Genomic DNA, 17523 nt, shown 5'->3' with positions numbered 1-17523 from the left:
AAAGAGTGTCACAGCTCCCTGTGTTTATTTGCTTGCTTTTGAGAGAATTGCAGTTTCTGCCAGTTTTGTGTTTGCCCATTATCAGGTAGAACACGTTTGTTGTGGTCATTCTTGACCCTTCTGTGAGATGCTCTGTGAAGTGTTGTATAAAACATCCTGCAAAAAAATAGGGGAGGGTGGTGAACTGTGAGTTTGCTTTTCCTGGGGAAGGATAATGAGAATCTGAGAGTCTGGTTTAACTGGAGAAAGTGTTTTTTATTGCATACACAGACCAGGAGATACGTGCCTAAAAACTTGTGTTCCTCTGCAAATCCCTATCTCTGTTTAATCCTGTAATTCTCATACAGGACCTTGGACTCACAAACAGTAGTGGGAAAAAGAAATCACCAAGTAGAACCCTAAATATCATAACTGTCATTATAAGGCTGCAAGGGCTGACCACAAAACACACAGACATGACCTTCTAGCAAGTTCCTGTTTATTTGCTCTCCCCCCACCACATGTCTTTTGCAGGGCTTAGCTGCCACCCAGGTTCTAATTATGAGTGCCTTGTGTCATCACCCCTCCTGTCCTGACTTACAGCCAGCCCAGCTGCGTGTCCTGCGAGGGATTTGTGAGGGTGACAAGCTGCAGATAAATTCTTACCAGTAAAATCCTGACCTGATGTGTCTGTGGACTAAAACCACAGTTGGTGATGCCACTGACCCCAGCCTCTACCCAAGCACTGTTCTCCTAAATAGATTTGTTGTCTCATTGTTGCTTTTCAAACCATCATTTTTCTGAGAGGAAAAAAAAAAAAGTTGTTTTTCTAATTTTCCTCTGTTTACTTTCCATAGCTCGAATAGTCACTTTGAAGATGTTAACAAAAATAGCTGTTTCTCAATCTATGTAATTACACAAAAATCATTCCTTTTCTAAGCATGTGAGTCTTTTTTTTCCCCAACTATCCTGCTTGTTACTCAATAATTGCACTTTTTGGTGTTGTTCTGGATGCAGCCTAGCCTGCTTTGAAAGACGTGCTAAATCATACCCTTGACTCCTAATGATAATTTCGTTACACGTGAAATTTTATTTAGAGAGAAACAAGACATTATTTAAGTTGCAAGCTTAACCACTTAGAAATTGTGAAATGCTAGATTCAACACTTAATTTCCCTTATGCATTTTGAGAATAACAGCATGCATATATACTCTGGGTTTTTAAGTTCATTGTGTGTGAAAGGAGATGTTTCAGTAGCTTGTCCAAACTGGGCTGTATTTTCACAGATGTTGTAGTCACAACAGACTGTTGAAATCCAAAGGTATTTTTCCAAGCAGGAAGGCATTAGATGTTCCCACATGCAAGAGGTAGCTGGTATTCTGGAGCATGCATGAAACATTTCCCAAAGCATTTCTGATTCCCACTCATCTCTTTGGCTAGGATGTGCCTTATTTCAGAAATTGCAGCTTCATTTGAGGAAATTGGTGAAATCACCTTGGCTGCTACATTAAGAATAATAAGAAGCAACCCACCCCAGCCCAGGCAATCATCCAGCAGGATTATTTCATGCTGAGTGGTTCAAGTCTGGAAAAGAAACTCAGAGCTGACATCCAGGTTGTGTCAGGGAGGGCACTGGAGAAGTGAGATGATTTTTCTGGCAGTATGAGATACAAATGGATTCAAATCAGTGTGTTTGGGTGTTATTCAGGCTTGCAGGTTGGGTGTGCCATGAAAAATGCCCCTGAGGTTTTTAAAAATTGTGATTCACAGAGGTTTGGGGGACCTACAAAGTATTTGGGTCTTCTCCTCCTTTTGCTTTTCCCTGTCAGGACTGACTCCTTCAATACTTTCTTCAAGTCATGTTTCAGTCACCTTCAAGAACATGAACTTCCTTTTGCAAAGTCAAGAAGTCTTGGTGTGCTGCTGCTGGGGGAAAGGTACTTGGAATAATTATGCTCCAGAGAACAGAACTGAGAACATTTCTGGGGGAGAAAACAGCAACTGCAGTCAAACGAGCTGCTAAATAAAGAAACATCATTAGACAGCAGGGCTAACCTTGGCTTTGCTGCCTTGCTTTTAGTTCCACATAGTAGGAGAAAATATAAACAGGAAAGAGCCAAAGAGTGCCCTGATAGGAGAGGAAAATATCTTCTTGTGTCTTCTTGCATCTGTGCTGCCAACAAGACACAAGTTAGAAAAGCAAAAAATCCCCATCTTGTAACAGCCCCAAAGTGCTGGATTCAGGCAAGGAATAAAATGCAAAGTTCAGAGTATGCTGAGTATAATGGAACCATTGGCACACTTCAGGTGTAGGCTGAAGTGAGTCCCTGTTAAGAAAAGTGTGTTCTTCAGTTTGATGAAGGATAAGAAGAGCTAATCTGTACAGGTTTTCTGCTGAATTCCAGCTTGGTTCTGTTCTGTGTATGTGCCTTTGATGCTCAGAGCAGCTGGCTCCTGCTGGAGAGGAGAGAGGAGCTGGTAATTGAGGCCTCAGTGTGGTGTAGGGCAAAATATTTTGGGAAACATGGCTTGGCAAGAATTCAAGGTCTTCCAACAAGTTGCCATTGCCTTCATCTCTGTTGTGTTTGCAGAATGACCCGTATTTCCTCACTCAGTGTAAATCCCAGTTTCAGGCACAGCTGCCAAGACTAAAAGCATCTGAGGCATGCACATGCAAATACTTCAATAAAAATAATTTTCCAGCTCTAGTTAGAGATTTATAAAATAATGGTGAAGAATATTATGCATTCAGATTAATAGCAGATGAATGTAAATTAAATCTGTAGAGATTCACCCACTGATTCTGGTCTGGAGGTTCTTTTTTTTGTTCCTTTTTTGCTTTGATTTTTAAGATGCACTTATCCATAAACCCTGAGAGCATGCAAAAAATAATAATGATCACAGCTTGTAAAGAATAAATTAGCAAGAAATTCTTACTCCCCTCTAATTAATTCCCTAATAAACACCGAACAAGTAACTGTTTTAAACTCACTTATATTTACAAGGTAAGCAGCAAATGGAGGTAATAAGGGAAATTAAAGTGTGGCAGCAGCAGGTGAAGTGAAAAGGGGCTGTGGGAGGATGGAGTGAGTTTGTGCCTCAGCACAGGGAGGAGAACATGGAAAATTGCTGCCCAGCTCCTGCACTAGGGACTGTGCATTTAGAAGAAGCAAAATAGGATTTCCCTCAGAACAAAGCAATGCTTCCTTAGAGAGCTGTTGTGCCCTCACCTGCAGGTTTCTCATCTCTCTGGTGTGCATGGACACCTTCAGCTGATGCTGTTTGTCTGCTTCATCCTCCCTGAGAGCAGCAAACAGCCCAGGATCTGGCTGGGAAAAGCTTTTCCCTCTGCACGTGCAGCTTCTGCTGCCTTTCCTGAGGCTCATCTAAGGAGCCTCGAAGCAGAAATCTCCTCTGAAATTGTTGGAGTATCAACACTTGCCAGATAGGTCACTTACAAATTAGCATTTAATGAATTACTCTCTGAACTATCCTGTGGTAACTTTGCAGATAAAGCTGCCTGGTGGTTGGAGTAGTGAGAATGCAAAGATGCAGCTGTAAATAAATACAGTTCCTTTAGATCACTACTGGAGAAAAACATTTTCTGTGCTCTATGTTTATGGATGTTGTGTAGTGCATGTGTTAGTATTCAGAAACACATCTCAAACCCCTTTTTAAAAGTGATTTTTGCTTTCAAATTCTGAAGAAAAAAATAGTCCCAATTTTGCCCACACTTATTAGAATCCATATAACTCAGTTCTTATTTCTTTCTAGATTGAATAGCTCCTCTTCCTCTCAGCTGATTACACAATGCATGCATTTATAGGCAATAATCATCCCCTCTTGGCTGTTTGGTGGAAGCCAAGCTCTGAATCTCTTCTAACAAGAGCTTGTGCTGGGTTCTGTGATCACTTCTGGAACATTCTCTGCAGCTCCCTCAGGTTGAATGCACCTCAGAGTACTGGTGACCACAGTTTGGGATGATGACTTGCCAGTTCCAGCTCATGTCAGTAATCAGAATTCAGGCAGAGGAAAGCTTCCTGTGCAAAGGAAAAAGAAAAGTTAGAAGTTGAGGTATGATCTGGCCAGCAAGTTGATGCTGTCTCTTTTTTTTTTGTTGTTGTTTTCCTTTATGTGATTAATACTCCTTTCATCATCTCCTCCAAAGCTTTGCCTGTCAGACTAACATGCATGCAGCTGCTGGGTTTATTTCTCCTCCCTTTTCTGAAATTATAGGTGCTTTGAGTTCTTCCCAGTCTCCAGGTTTTGCAGGGTTTCAGCTGCTGTTGTTAGTGCTCCAGCAGCATGTTATAGCTGGAGTCTCCAGCTGGAATTGTGCCTGGCCCCTGGATTTCCAGTTCAGTAACACATGCCAGGGCTGTAGCTGGAGGAGCTGGCCGGGATGTGCATTCTGCTTCCATGCAGTTTTTAGTGCATTCTCTTTATCCATGCATGGAAGTGGCAGGCCTGTAAGTAGGGCATCGATGTGTTTGTGCCTTAACATTGAAACTCCCTGTGCTCTGTGGGGAGCAGAGCAGCTCCAAGGTCCTGATCTCCCCACTGTGTTACATGTAGATCTGTAAAAAGCATTTCTTGTTTTGGTACAGACAAGCCAAATGCTCTGTGCTGTTGACATGAATGTGCAGTCTCCAAACCCCTCCACAAAACCCAACTAGTCACAAGGAGCAGAATACTCCAGAGCAGTGCAGGTCTGCCAAAAACACCCTCACCTGCTGAAGTGCTTCTAACATCAAACAGCCAGAGCCATTAATTCGTTGATATCTGTTTAGATGCCTCCAGCTTAGGCTGCATGCATTTAAAAAAGGGCTTTTCTAAAGTTCAAAAGTCTTGAATCTCATTCAGTCTTGGAAAACACTTATGTTGATGGACTGAGTTTCCTGAGGAGGAGCTGCACTGTCAGGTGTGGTAGAGCAAGAGTTGTGCAGTGGTTTTCCATGTGGGGTGAAAGTCTCTGCTCCTGCTGTTCACTGTTTGGGGCACTCTGTTGAAAATAATACATTTTACTTGCTTCAAAGGAAAAAACCATAATCTCTGTGTAGTCTGTGATCCCCTGTCAGTGGGAAATAATGGCATGAGAATATCACCCTCAAAATATGATAGATCCCTTCTTGGGCAGGCATTTAATCATCATAATCATACATGTTTTGAGTTGTGATTTGAAAGAAAAAGTTTCTTAATAGATATATTGCTTTTTTTTTTTTTTAATATACTGCTTAAACTTCAATTCACTGTACTCTTCCCTGTGACTCTAAAGCTACAAATTGCCAGGTTATTCTCAGTTGTGTGAATAAAAATCAGTCAAGTACCATTATGAGGGCTGCCTACAAGGTGCTTTTGTACTTTCTTCTGGAGCAGGTCCTCCCCCAGCTCTTTTCATTTTTGAACATGGCTGCACTTCATGAATTCTCCTTTTGCTCCTGTTTTTCCCTGCCTGTGTGAGTGGGACGAGCAGTGGTGCGAGAGCAATTTTAGCAGATCCAAACCAGTTCCAACCAGCTACATTCAAGGCGTTCCTGTCCATATCATTCCCACTGCATGCTGCAACAAACCCAAGCTGTTTGGATGAGAAACTTCTGAGTTTGAGTGTTCTTGTGGTGGAGCCTTTCCTGGAAAAGGAGAGCAGTGGGATAAGGAGATGCCATGTTCGTGAAGGATGTGGGATTCCTCTGTCCTGCTGGGGGATCCCTTCACAGACCCATTGCTCCTTTCATTCACTGACTGTCGTGTGTGTTTAGGCTGTAAGGTTAAGGACTGGGGCTTGGTTTTTTGGAGTATGTACTGACACTGACTGAAGGGGAAGTGTTTCTATATACCAAGCTGAGCTTATACTCTGTCAGCACTGGTGACTTTGGACTGATCTTGTAGCATCAGTTGGCTGAGACTGATGGGTGGCTGAAGTCTTACCTGGTATGGCAATTTCCTCTTTTTCCACTGTTCTAACACCTGGGATGATGGCTGATAAGAGCATGCTGAGTCTTCCCTGTGTCCTTTGCCTGTTTGTGATGGTCAGCTTGTTGGGATGAAGGCAGCAGCAAATCTTTACTGTGTTCTTCTGCTCCCCGTTTCTTTGCACTCAGATTTGTATTGTTCAATCTCTATGCCCGTTTCTAGGCTGCTCAGCCACAGCATCTGTAAATCCAAGTAAATGAAATTTTCCTTTGATGAAGCAGCAAAGAGCTCTATGCATAGCTGCAGAAGAATTGTTTTGCTTTCATTATTAAAAGGGCACTTAGCATAAAAATTCCCTCTCATTTTTGTCCTAATAGCTCAATGTTTTATGCTTTATATAAACCACAGATCATTTTCCCTGTACTAGAAGATATTGCTGTTCTTACAACTCCAGGGATACATTGAGAGACTCTGTGTTATTAAGATAGCCGAAACTTTTCAGTTTGGGGCTTGTTTTTCCAGAGGAATGCTTCCTATGGGGCCTTGCAGGAGGGATGTCATCCAACTCTGCTTGGAAGTTCTTCCTAAAGTGCCAGGAAACCTTTCAAGGTGTTTAGAGCTCATTCCCAGAGCAGTTGAGTCAAATAATAAATGCTGGTTCTTGCCTTGCTGAGGCCCCCAAGTCTTTTGGAATTAAGAATTGGTGACCACCCAGTAAAGATTAGCATGAGTTCAAATTTACAGATAATACATTTTGGGTAGTAAGAAATTCTGTTCTCATTCTGGTCAAGTGATTTTTGGAAAAACGTCCATTCTCTGTGATACCAAGCCCCACGGTTCTGCCATTGTTGAGAAAGGCCAGTCCAGACCTGGAGAACCATGGGTTTAAAGCAGGGTTTAAACCCATCCCTTCTTGTTTTCCAAGCTGCTGTTCTGTGTCAGAGGAGCACATCAGTGTCCTCTCTCCCAGTTCTGTCACTCCCTGCCTCAGGGGATGTCCCTGGTCACCCTCGGGGGATGTCCCCTGTCACTGCAGCTAACAGAACAAATGGCAGCAGTGCTCCCCAGCTCCTCAGGAGCTGCTGCTGACAGACAGTCCCCTCTGCTGGACCCTCCTCTCCGGGGCTTTGGGAATTCCCTGGGGTGTGAGGTGAACTGGAACAGGCCTGACGTGGATGAGCTGTGGGGATTTTCTGCCAGGGCTCGTTGGCCCGAAAGGAAAAGCCTGCGAAGCTTGGATTCTGAGTGGAGCAGTGGAGGCAGCAGTGTTTGCTGGGATTCCCCTCATGAACAGCTGTGTCTCCCACCCAAATTTTCATTCCATGTGCCAGGGTGGTGGATTTGCTTTGGGCTTTGCATTTTGTAATAGATGTTTAGAACGCAGAGAATTCAGAAGCCACTTTAACCAAGTTGAAATTTTGTGTGCTAAGAGCCTTTGTTCCATCATTTCAGGGCCTTGCTGCTGCTTTATCCATCACCTGCAAGGAGCTAGAAGGAGGTCTGGTTGCTTTGGGCAGATTGGCAAGTTTAGCATTAATAACATAATTTTTAATTTTTTCCTTTGAGAAGAGTGTGGGCTGGTAACAAAGTACATTGAACTTGTGAAGGACAACTGTGCAGCCCAAGACTTTGGTGCTGTTGAGGAGAGTTCTGCTGTTGATGGGAGATGTACGTGCCGCTCTGCTGCTGCCTTACTGACACAGCCCATCGTTCTGATGCCCAATAATTGAATTGTGTGCTGCCAGGAGGAAGCATGGAGACAGCTTCTTCAGGGACTGTCTCTCTCTGGTGGGATGCAGCTTATGAATTATATAATGGCACTTTTGGGGAAGCACAGCTCCAATTACAGTCATTGACAGCCTTGCTGTTCCTACTTGTAGCTGTCGGTGCAGGTTTCTGTTAAATCACTTTCACCAGTCCTCCACGGTTTCCCTTTGGGATGAGGAGACAAATTGCTGTGTTTCATTCAATTTATTCTCATTGATAATAAGAAAAATAGGTATGCTCTGAGCAGGGGAATGATATGTGACATCTCCTAGCTCTGCAAGCACCCTTTTGGAACTGGCACTAGGTGTTCAATCCCACTGTGGAGAAATTCATCCTAGAGTTAATCAGTGTGGCTGATGGATCACTGTCCAAACCCCTGAAACCTGAGTGAGGAGTATTCCATAAGTGGCTGTAAGTGGATGAATTTCCATACCTATTTACCTGAGGTAGTTCTTTAGCATAGCTTGTCCTTTCTTTGTCACTTGTAAATTCTTCACACAGGGTGGTCAGATGCTGCAGTGGCTGCCCAGGGAGGTGGGGGAGTCACCATCCCTGCAGGGGCTTGGGGAAAGCCTGGACAGAGCACTTGGTGCCATGGTGGTATTTGGTCAAAGGCTGGACTCTGTGATCTCAGAGGTCTTTTCCAACCTAAATGATTCTGTAATTCTGTAATTGCTCCTCATCAGATTCAAGTATTGTTCTTAATGCTTTCTTTCTGACATATTGGTAGGACAGTAGTCATGTGGTTTTATTTAAAATACCATTTTAAAAATGCTGAATAAAATAAATATAGCATAGAACTGCATACATTTTTTTCTTCTAGAGATATTCAGTGCTTTCATGTTCGGAGACTGACAATACAGAGACTTGCAATATTAAAGCACTATTTCATTTTGTTTAGCTATTCCCAGTAGAAAGTGTTGTTTGACTCTCTGTTTGAAGTTTGTTTCAGCAAATTGGCTTTGCCCTTTTGAAAACTTTGACCAGATGTTGCCATCCAGTAGCAATAAATGGTGCTTGTTTAGAAAACGGGCTTAATTTTCCAAAGTTTATTTTGCCAGCAGTGTATGGACCAAACTTTGAAGGCAGTTTTGCACCTTCTAGTAGACTGACTGGTAATAGTCAGAAGAATTAGATAAGCTTTCAGGCACACAATTTCTTCTTCAGATTTGAAACTGTGCAGCCACAGGTTTTCCAGCTAAGTGGAAAATGAGTTTACAGAGTTTAATTGGTTGGACCTTCTCCCTAAGTGGCACTGGCTGAGAGCTGTGCCATACACTGGGAAAAAAGAACATCCAGCCAGAAGGGACATGAAAACAGAGGCTGAACAGCTGAGGTCAGAGCAATGCACCACTCCTGAGCCATAATGAGTGCCTGCAGAAGAGTGCAATTATTTTTGTGAGGGATGTCTAGAAAGCAGCTGGCTCTCTGGACTAGCCCTGCTCTTGCTGGGTCTCCTTGACACAGTTCTGGGAGGTTCTGTAGCTGATCCTGCCCTCAGCCCTCCCTGCTGCTGCTGCTGGCTCTCTGGGAGAGCTCTCCAGTGGTATCCAGGAGAATTCCTGCTCTGGAGCTGGGGATGTGTCACAAGCACGTTCCCAAGGCACCATGACTCAAGGCATCATTTTGGGCAGTTTAAAATAGAAGAGAGCCAGATCCTCAGCTGGCATAAATTGGTGTTACTCTATTAAATTCAGATGGGCCTAATTACAAGTGCTCAAGCAGACACTGAGGGTTGCACAATCCATTGCTTTTGTGAGTGTGTGCTCACCCATAAAAGTGAGATTGCACAATGCAGCCCTCTCTGAATGCTCCTCTGTCTGGGCTGCTAATTGAAAACAAACATGGTAGGATTAGTAACTGCCCCAGATTTTTTATATAATGAATGATTGGAGGCATCTACCACTTGCATTAAGAGATGTTACTCTACTGTAGGGTTAAGCCCCAGCAGCAATGACTGGAGGTCTCTGCAAGCCCAACTTTTCTCTGTTTAGAGGATTTGCATTTTTGTTTCCCCCCCATGTGTTATGGCTTCCATGCCCCCTGCAACCCAGAGTGCATTTCCAAGCCTGGCTGGAGGAAGTCATTAACAAAACTCCTGTTTATTTAGGTGGAGGAGGGCTTGGGCTGTTCTGCTGCACAGGAAATGGGGCATTTCTTTGGCCACTGCTCAAGTGTATTTTCCTTTTACAAAAATCCCCCTGCGTTTTGCAATAGGGAAATAGGAAATTGTATTTCCTCTGACTTGCAAGGAAGCTGATCTCTGCCCTCTTAATTAGCTGTTTAAAAGATGAAAGCAAGTGCCTGGGGTGAGGGAATTCCAGGAGGTTTCTTTGAACCAAAGTACTAAGAAATGGCCCATTATGAATTTTGATTTATCCAAGCCCCACTGAACGCTGCCTGCAGAGGCACTTCCATGGATGCAGGTCCTGCTCTCATCTATTTATATTAATGATGTTGTCAGATAGGGATAGAAAGGATTCTGGGGATAGGATTACAAGCCCTGTGTTCTCTGGCAGAGAGGTGATAGGGCAGGAAGGCCATGAGGTGCATGTTCAGGGATCAGCCTTTCCCACAGCCCTGGCAGCTGGGCTGAGCCAAGTAGCCCCACAAAATCCACTTTTCCCTTACTCTTAGACTGCCCTTGTCAGCTCTTGCATCCTCAGGTGGTCACATTTTCTGCACGTGGCTTGCTGGCATGCAAGCAGCTTGAAAGCAGTAGTGAAAACTCCAAACCAGCCCTATGCCTGCTCATCCTCCTCCAGCTGGGAGGATGCAGACCTGGGCAGGGCTGTTCAGGTCCTTGGGAGGGCTGGTCATTGCCTTTTCCTTTTTTTGTGTCTGTTTTTCATGTGTGCCATTCCACTTAAAAGGGTCTTTTTGTGTTAGGGAGGTCTAGTTGCACTTTTGTAAGTGACTAAATTACTAATTCTGTTAGTTGTTCTTCTCTTTTTTAAAAAACCAAAATACCAGACAAATTAAAAAAAGCTTTTGAAATTCACACTGTGTGGCTCAGCATCTCTGTGATCTGTAAGATCCATTTTTCTTCAGCATATTTAATTTCCCTCATGTGTTTGCTGCTAAAGCCTTTATTTTTAGTGCTCCTTAGTCCTTTCAGTTGGGGAAATCTGATTTTTATGATCTGCATGTGCCTGGAGCTTCTGTGGAACATTTCCCCATGGGCTTGAGTCCACTTTGGTGTGTGGGTATTATTGGGTGTTGTAAATATAATTCCTGTTTCCCACCTGAGTTCTTGCTCCAAGTGTGATAAACTCATATGTGGCTCTGCCATATTCCATAGTTTTCATTCCTGCCAGGATCTTCATGGCTGTATGGCTTACCTCAAAGTTAAAAGGACTCAAAGCCCTCCAGTGCATTAATTGTGAATTGTTTTTGTTTAAAGTTTCACCTGCACTGTCAGAAGAGTGCTCGTGTCCATATGCCCTGAGCATTGGTGGAGTTTGGGTTATTTCCACCTTTTATCTCCCTGCTTCTTTCTAATCTCTGCAAGTTTTGATACTCTTGTCCTCTTTCAGGCAAGTGAGAGCATCTTAAATAACCATCTCAGAAGTGCAGGTTTCCTCTAAACAGGCTCCATGAAGAGGGGGGAAAGTGTTCATGGAGCTCAGCAAGTGCTAGGACAGAAGGGAATTGGGATTGCTGGGGGGCACAGAGGCAAATGTGATCACTGTACAGTCACATGAAAATCTGTTGGTACAGTTTGTCTTAGTAGAAAGCAAAGCTCTGCAAGAGCTGGGCAGGAGTAGGTTCTGTAAAACAAAAAACAAATCAGGATCCCAAGTAACCCTTGGCAAAATAACATGTCCATCTTTTTGTTTTCTTTGGAATTGAAAAGAAAAGTAATGGCTTTGTCCAGCACACAGATTTCAAGTTCCCTGCCCAGCAGTGCAGTTGCTGCTCTGGAAGGCTGAAATGCTTGGCAGTGGAGTGGCTCTCCCTGCAGTGTGGCCACACTCCTGCTGGAGTATTTCAGATTGGGAGTCGCTCTGCTCCAGCATCCATCCTCCTCCCAAATGCTCAGATCAGGGAAAGGGATTCTTCATGTTACTTGTGTGTAGGGGAGGGCAAGAATGTGCCCAACAGAAGCTGTCATGATGTGCCAGCTTTGTTGTATAACCCATAACTCAGGAGTAGCACACAAGCTATGAAATGCCTGTCAAAAAGTACCTGTGTCTTACTGAGCAGCAGTCACTAAAATTTTTGAACCTTGTTATCATTACAGATAAAACACTTCTTGGGGTTTATGAGCACTTTTCAAAGTGTTCTGGCAATAATAAAGCAAGTTTTCTATTGCAGAGGCAGGGTTTTCTGTTTGTGACACTGCCTTTTGTCACGCTGTGACAAGCATCAAAATGCTAAAATTGTATTAAAAGGATTAAAGCAAAAGCACAGCAGCTGCTGTTTAGCAATCCAGGAAATCAGCTTGACTCCCATGGCTTCTCTATAACCTATATATCCTAGGGGAGCTGCATGGTGCTGCTGTTGGAGTTGCCTGGGTGCACCTGAGCTCTCCTGGAAGCTGATCTCCATTTGGACAAACAGATGTGGGAAGTGGGACACTGATAACACAACAAGGCTTCTTGAATAATGTAATAATGACTTGTTTTGCAATTTTTCCTTCTAGGAGACTGAGCTGCTGGATATCAGCCTTGTCAAAGATGCCAGATGTGGAAAACATGCCAGAGCTCCCAAGGTAGGAATTCTTGCTGTGTGCTTTTCTTGTTACATTGATGACCTGGATAAAAAAGAATGGGAATTATATGCAGGAATTGAAAAGAAGAAAAAAGTTCCCGCAGCTAAAGAGAATTGTTTTGCCTTTTCTTTGTGTAACACTGTTTCTGTTGAGAATTGTTGGGATTGTTGAGCTTTTGTCTTTGGATTCTGTGTATAAAATCCATCTGGAAGCTCTGCTGGCAGCACGGGAGCAAAAATCCTGGTGTGTCAAGGTACACTTACACAAGTTCTTGGCTTCCCTGGTGGCAGGGAGCTGATATTTGTTTGAGTCCATGTTGTATTTTGTGCTGGTGATTTTCCTCTTTCAGTACCTCCTGAGGCCAAGAAGGAGGATTTGGGTCTGTTTTTTGAACTGCTGTCAGAGAGGTCGGGATATCAGCTCCCTTTGGGTTTGCCCTGATGGATTGTGCACTCATTTCCAGTCTCTACAGACAGCAGGCTGTAGATACAAGTTCTCTCTGGTGTTTTTGTTTGGGCAGACACAGCACATGAGAGGAAAAGCCCAAGCACTCAGCTCTGGAAGCAAGAGAGTGCCTCAGGGAATCCCAGGAGTGACAGGAAAAAATTGAAATCTCCCAGGGCCTGGAAAGTTTGGCCTTGTTGCTGCTTGGCCCTGATTGAACAGACCAAAAGAATGTTTCTCCCACTCTCATCTGGGGGGAGGAATATTCCTGGGTCTGGATGACCTCTATTCCTTGCAGCCCTGGGCCCAGGCACAGCCCCAGGGGCTGCTCAGCCCCCTGAGGGCCATTAGGAATGGAAAAGGTTGTTTTTCTGTGCCAGAAAGCACTTGTAGTTATCTCTGAACAGACTATTCATATCTGGCTTTCAAAGCTCTCCATGTAGTGCTGGCAGCATTTTAAAGGCTGAGTTATAATTGAAATGCAACAGAAGTACTTTATGACATCCACATTAATACCAAATGAGTTCACCATGATTAATGGTTCTATGATGAATAGCAATAAAGTATTAACAATATCTAGAACATTATTTTAAAATGCTACCTGCTTTACAGAGGACATTCATGTTCTTCTAACAAAATGTTTTTAGCTAAAATTTATGCACAGCTATTGCCTTGGTGACTTTTATTTATTGGGTTACATAAAGGCTGGTTTTGTTAGAGCACGTTTCAGCTCTGACAGCAGTGGCATTAAACGAGGGGTAGGAGAAAATCTTGGCTCTCAGGGTGGTGAAATGCACCACCTGTGTAAATGAGCTGCCTTTTGTCATTGATTTGTGTGTGGGCAGCAGCTACACAGCACCTGGGCTGGCTGTTGATGGCATCTTGCAGATGGTGTGAGCTAAAAGGCTGCGCTGGGGCCAGTGGTGCCAGCTGTGCTCTGATCCTGGGCTGGGGCTGGGCAGAGCAGCAGAGCGCCCAGTGTGTCACTAAAGAGCAGCTAAAGCTCAGCTTTACAAGGCAGGTAGTAGCAGGGATTGCACACAGGTTTCAGTAAACTCCTGGGGTTTTCGCTGAAGAGCTCTGGGAATGGAGGATGCTCACCAAAGCTTTTCAGGGGCTCTTTTCCACAGCTCTGCTTCCAGCTGGGAGCACCCTCTGCTTTTACTGTAAACCAAGAGACTGAGGTGACATCACCCCTTCTGCCCGTGGTTTTGTACAATTTTTATATTAGGAGACTTCTGCCAGTTTACGCAAATTTTTTAATCTCTTCTCAGAATTCTAAGGGTAGATTTCACCCATGGGTTGTCATTACAAACTTAACGTGAATCTTTAAATCTCATTTGGTGTATTTCTGATCTACTGCTGCTTTTTGATAGAAATAAGTGTCTTTTTAAATAAGCCTTGACTTCCTCATTAAATAAAAAAGAGTAATTCCTTTTTATTTTTATAGTAAGCTAAGTTTCAGTGTCGTTAGCTTCACCCACAGTTAGTTATCAGAATGTGTGAGGTGTGCTGCCACACAGGCCACCAGCAAGAAATGGTTTTAGAGGACTGTAGGCAGTCCTGGTTTCCAAATTCATGCTGCATTCTGTGCACTGCCATGAGTATTCTTCATTTCTGGAAAAGGACGGAGAAGCACAAAGGGTTTTACTGTTTCTCCTTTTTTGGTTGATACTCAGTTTTCATGGTATTTTTCCATAAGTCCAGTGCTGTGTGTTTTGTGGTTGTTCTTGCATGGTTTTTGCACCTTCCTGGGTTTCTCATCCAGCTGGTCTGGTTGCTTTCTCCATCCCCTCAATGTTTAGCCTCGAAGGTTCCCTCGCAGGCACAGAAGTGCAGCTCTCACCCGGCAGTCCTCACATCCATGCGGCACCAGCAAGGAGCTGAGAGCACATTTTTGGGTGCTGCAGTGAAGGTGTGGCTGCCCCTGAGCAGGGCTGCTGCAGGGAGGGCCGGAACTGGGGTTTCTGACCATGTAGAAGGGAGTTTTTAGTGGGTACCAAGGCTCTTGATGCTCAGGAGATGAAAAGCAATCTACTGAAATGACCCTGAGATCCTGAGAAGCTCCAGCATCGCTTTCTTTTTGCACCTTGTCAGGGATGGCTCCTTCTGTCTTCAGCTGCTATTTTCAGAAATGGTAACAGAGTTTTCCATCTCAATGCAATATACATGCAAGGATGGTTCCTTGGTTGAAAGGCAAAATCTCAGGCAGCACAGAGCACTGCAGCAGAGCTCTGCACGAGGATAAAATTAAAGTCATATTCTGATGGGAACAAGAAAAGACACATTAATTGTGTATGTTAGGAAGAAGTGCCTCCATTCAAAGTAAAATGACATTTATGAAGAAGTGAGGGAATTATAAAATGATTATCAGGACTTTGCTTTTTAAGTTTGTATTAGAATCCGGTAGGAAAGGGAGCAAGAGGAATTTTGGGAGCAGGAGAAAATCACTAGTTGTGATGAAGCAATATTTTATTTCCCTTTATTTGCACAATGCCTGGTATTACCCTCTCAAGCTTTGGTTTAATGTGCTGCAAAATCAAATAACACAAAATATGCTTTTGTACCAGGAGGCATAGGAATAGCTATGAATATTCACATGCCTTCTGCAAAGCATGGAGGTGCCTCTCAAAAGAGTGTCCGTGCTCTTTAAAGGGAGCTGCAGCTAAAAATGTCAGGCACCAGTAAATACTGACAAATGAATGGTCAGGTGGTGAAAATTTGGCAGCTGCAAACATGCTCACAGGACTAGGGAAGTCACACTTTTTCCCATCTTGTATTTACTTTAGCCAATAACAGTTTCTATGGAAACTGAAATCTTAAGCAACTATATGTGTTTTTACTAGCAAGAAGAAATATCAGGATTAGTTGACAGGGAGAAGGAAATAACTCCATGGTAAATGCTCATATTGAACACTTCTGATGCATTTGATCAGTATGTTTTCCCTTAGCATCCTGTTTTCCCTCATAAATCATTCAGCAGGAAATGAATTCCTTTAAATAACATATACTGTGAAACCTGTAGGAGATGAAATTATGAATGATAGAATCACTCTCATGCCAAGATGTGTTTAGAGAGTAATCCCCAATTTTAAAAAATCTCGTGGCTCCCCCGCCCCAAGTTTTCTCACTTTAACAAGCAAGCTCTACAGAGAAAAATCATTCAGATGCCTGAATGTCAGAAGTTTGCCAAGGCTCCAACTGCTATTTTAATATCAGCACCAGCCTCTCTGTATTTGATGGCTTTTCTTGAAATGCTCAAGGGAGATGATTTTGGACCTGTCTCAGTTTTAATCCAAAAGCTGCTGTGGAAGGTTTCCTGGCTTCTAACGCATCCACAGAGGAAAAACAGCATTTCCTGAACTAGGGGGGCTCAGGAACTAAAAGGAAAACTAGCAAGGAAAGTCTAAATCCTCGTTTAGCTGAAAATCAGGTGATTTTGGGGGAAAGTGAGGATGTGCAAGTCCATTTGAACTGTCAGAGCTCCCCAGCCTGCAGTGTTTGCTGCTGTGCACTCCATGGCACTGACTGGGAGTCAGTGGGACTGACAATTGTGCAGGGACATTTAAGTTGTGTTTGGTAACACCCTGATCACACTGCCTGTGTGAAATGGCAGAGGATTTGGGTTTATTCCTGTCTGTGCTCTCAGTCCATGCCCTGGCAAAGCCATCTGTGTGCATGGCTGGCACAGGACAGCAGCACACCCACTGGCTCCTGTCACCCTGCTCGGAATGTCTCCATTCTGCCTCAAATGATGCTGTTATTTTTGCCTGCTGATAGAAATGCATGCTGCTTTCCCTTCAACAACCTTGATGCTAAATTAGAAAATGTAAATTATGCCGAAGCAGTGTTCTATTTCTGCCAAAAAGAAATAAAAATGGGTGCACGCAGCTCACCTTCTTCCCACTCACCTTGGGGATAACAGCGACAGCCACAAACATCCGCCCCAAATGTGTTTGTTCTTTTACATAACTGCTTTCCTTTTTTTCATAATAATGACTGAGTTGCATAAACATTTTGTCTAGGTTGAGTTTTCCTTAAGATGAATTTCTTTGTATGATATTTGGCCAGTGCACAGGTGGAAATGGAAGTGGTTTAAGTGCTGTGGGCCCTGAGAGTGAGGGGGCTTTTCCTTGGACCCTCCAGTGGCCCAAATTGGTGACTTTATTTTATTTGGGGAACTGGGACCATTTCAGCAGCATGTCATTCACTGTGTGACTTAGCTCTGTTTGGCCAGCTCATTGAAATCACTATTTACTAACATTCAGGCCATGGCAGAAATCACAGGGTTTTTTCCAAGGCTTTTTACAATGAAACGTTTCCAGAAAGATTTAATTTTATTTTTGTCCCTGCTTGCTGACTGTTTCAGTTCGCTTTCTGAGCTGGTTGGTTTTATACTTTGCTGCATTTAAAAAGCCTTCATCTTTTTTTTTGTTTGCCAAAGTTTGCAGCGCAAAGCCTGTAATAAGAAATTCCATATTTTAAGAAGCACAGAGACATCTTACAACTGTAATTTTAAAGCTTGACATTTAAATTTGAAAAGGTAGGCCCTGCTCAAGTAAATACGTGGTATTTGAGTTTCTGAAAAACTAGAAATTATTGGTAAAGCTGTGCTTTAAATGCTGCTGCTGCTTTTGGATAAACCTGTGTACATGCACAATTTATTTTTTTTCCTCTGCCCAGTGATCCAGGATAGGGATGTCTCATTC

General features: G+C 43.4%; 1 protein-coding gene across 1 annotated transcript in view; it reads left to right on the top strand.

Annotated features, from left to right (window-relative positions):
* Window positions 1-17523, top strand: part of PLCB1 (phospholipase C beta 1) — a gene marked incomplete at its 5' end in the record, with an annotated part of 318873 nt that overhangs the window by 74519 nt on the left and 226831 nt on the right. The window contains 1 exon segment of the mRNA XM_005422621.2: window positions 12302-12370. Within this exon segment, the coding sequence (XP_005422678.1) occupies window positions 12302-12370 (69 nt within the window).

The sequence above is a fragment of the Geospiza fortis genome, unplaced genomic scaffold (assembly GCF_000277835.1).
Source record: "Geospiza fortis unplaced genomic scaffold, GeoFor_1.0 scaffold275, whole genome shotgun sequence".
NCBI lineage: Eukaryota > Metazoa > Chordata > Aves > Passeriformes > Thraupidae > Geospiza > Geospiza fortis.
Note: the sequence above shows the minus strand (reverse complement) of the source record. Positions and strands in the feature narration are given on the sequence as shown.